This window comes from Penaeus monodon, chromosome 30 (assembly GCF_015228065.2).
Source record: "Penaeus monodon isolate SGIC_2016 chromosome 30, NSTDA_Pmon_1, whole genome shotgun sequence".
Taxonomy (NCBI): domain Eukaryota; kingdom Metazoa; phylum Arthropoda; class Malacostraca; order Decapoda; family Penaeidae; genus Penaeus; species Penaeus monodon.
In genome coordinates this window covers 35567194-35567692 of record NC_051415.1, presented here as the reverse complement: position 1 = coordinate 35567692, position 499 = coordinate 35567194, and the positions used below count along the sequence as shown (strand labels likewise).

Here is a 499-nt window from a genome sequence, read left to right as displayed (position 1 = left end):
CTGCAGAGTATTGAGGGCCTAACCAATAACCGAACCTTAGAGCACCTCAACCTGTCAGGAAATGCTATAACTCATGTCAATGACCTTTCCATGCTGAAGAGTCTAAAAGTAAGTTTCAGGGCAATTCTCAGCAAGATTCTTGTTTTGGGGTCCAATTTCTGAGGTTTTTAAATTATAAGTTTTTTGCTTGAAGTGTGAGTTTTAATTTAATTTTCTCTGAAGAATGATTACTATAGTTTGAGTTTGATTATTGGCAGACATAGATTACAGATACACAATGCCTTTTCTCTCTCTCACTCATAGGAGCTCTTCCTTCACCGCAATCGCATCACAACACTTTACCGATGCAACAAGTACCTGCCATCTAGTCTCATCATCCTCACTCTGTCTGACAATGCTCTGGCTGATCTTAATGACCTGTCAAATTTGTCTCACCTGAATCTTCTGGAGCAAGTCACCATTCTCAATAATCCTTGCCTTGACCCTATCCAGCCAACAG

General features: G+C 40.3%; 1 protein-coding gene across 1 annotated transcript in view; it reads left to right on the top strand.

Moving 5' to 3' along the window:
• Positions 1 to 499, top strand: part of LOC119592749 (PHD finger protein rhinoceros-like) — a 63459-nt gene that overhangs the window by 1186 nt on the left and 61774 nt on the right. The window contains 2 exon segments of the mRNA XM_037941684.1: positions 7 to 108; positions 304 to 498. Of these exon segments, the coding sequence (XP_037797612.1) occupies positions 7 to 108; positions 304 to 498 (297 nt within the window).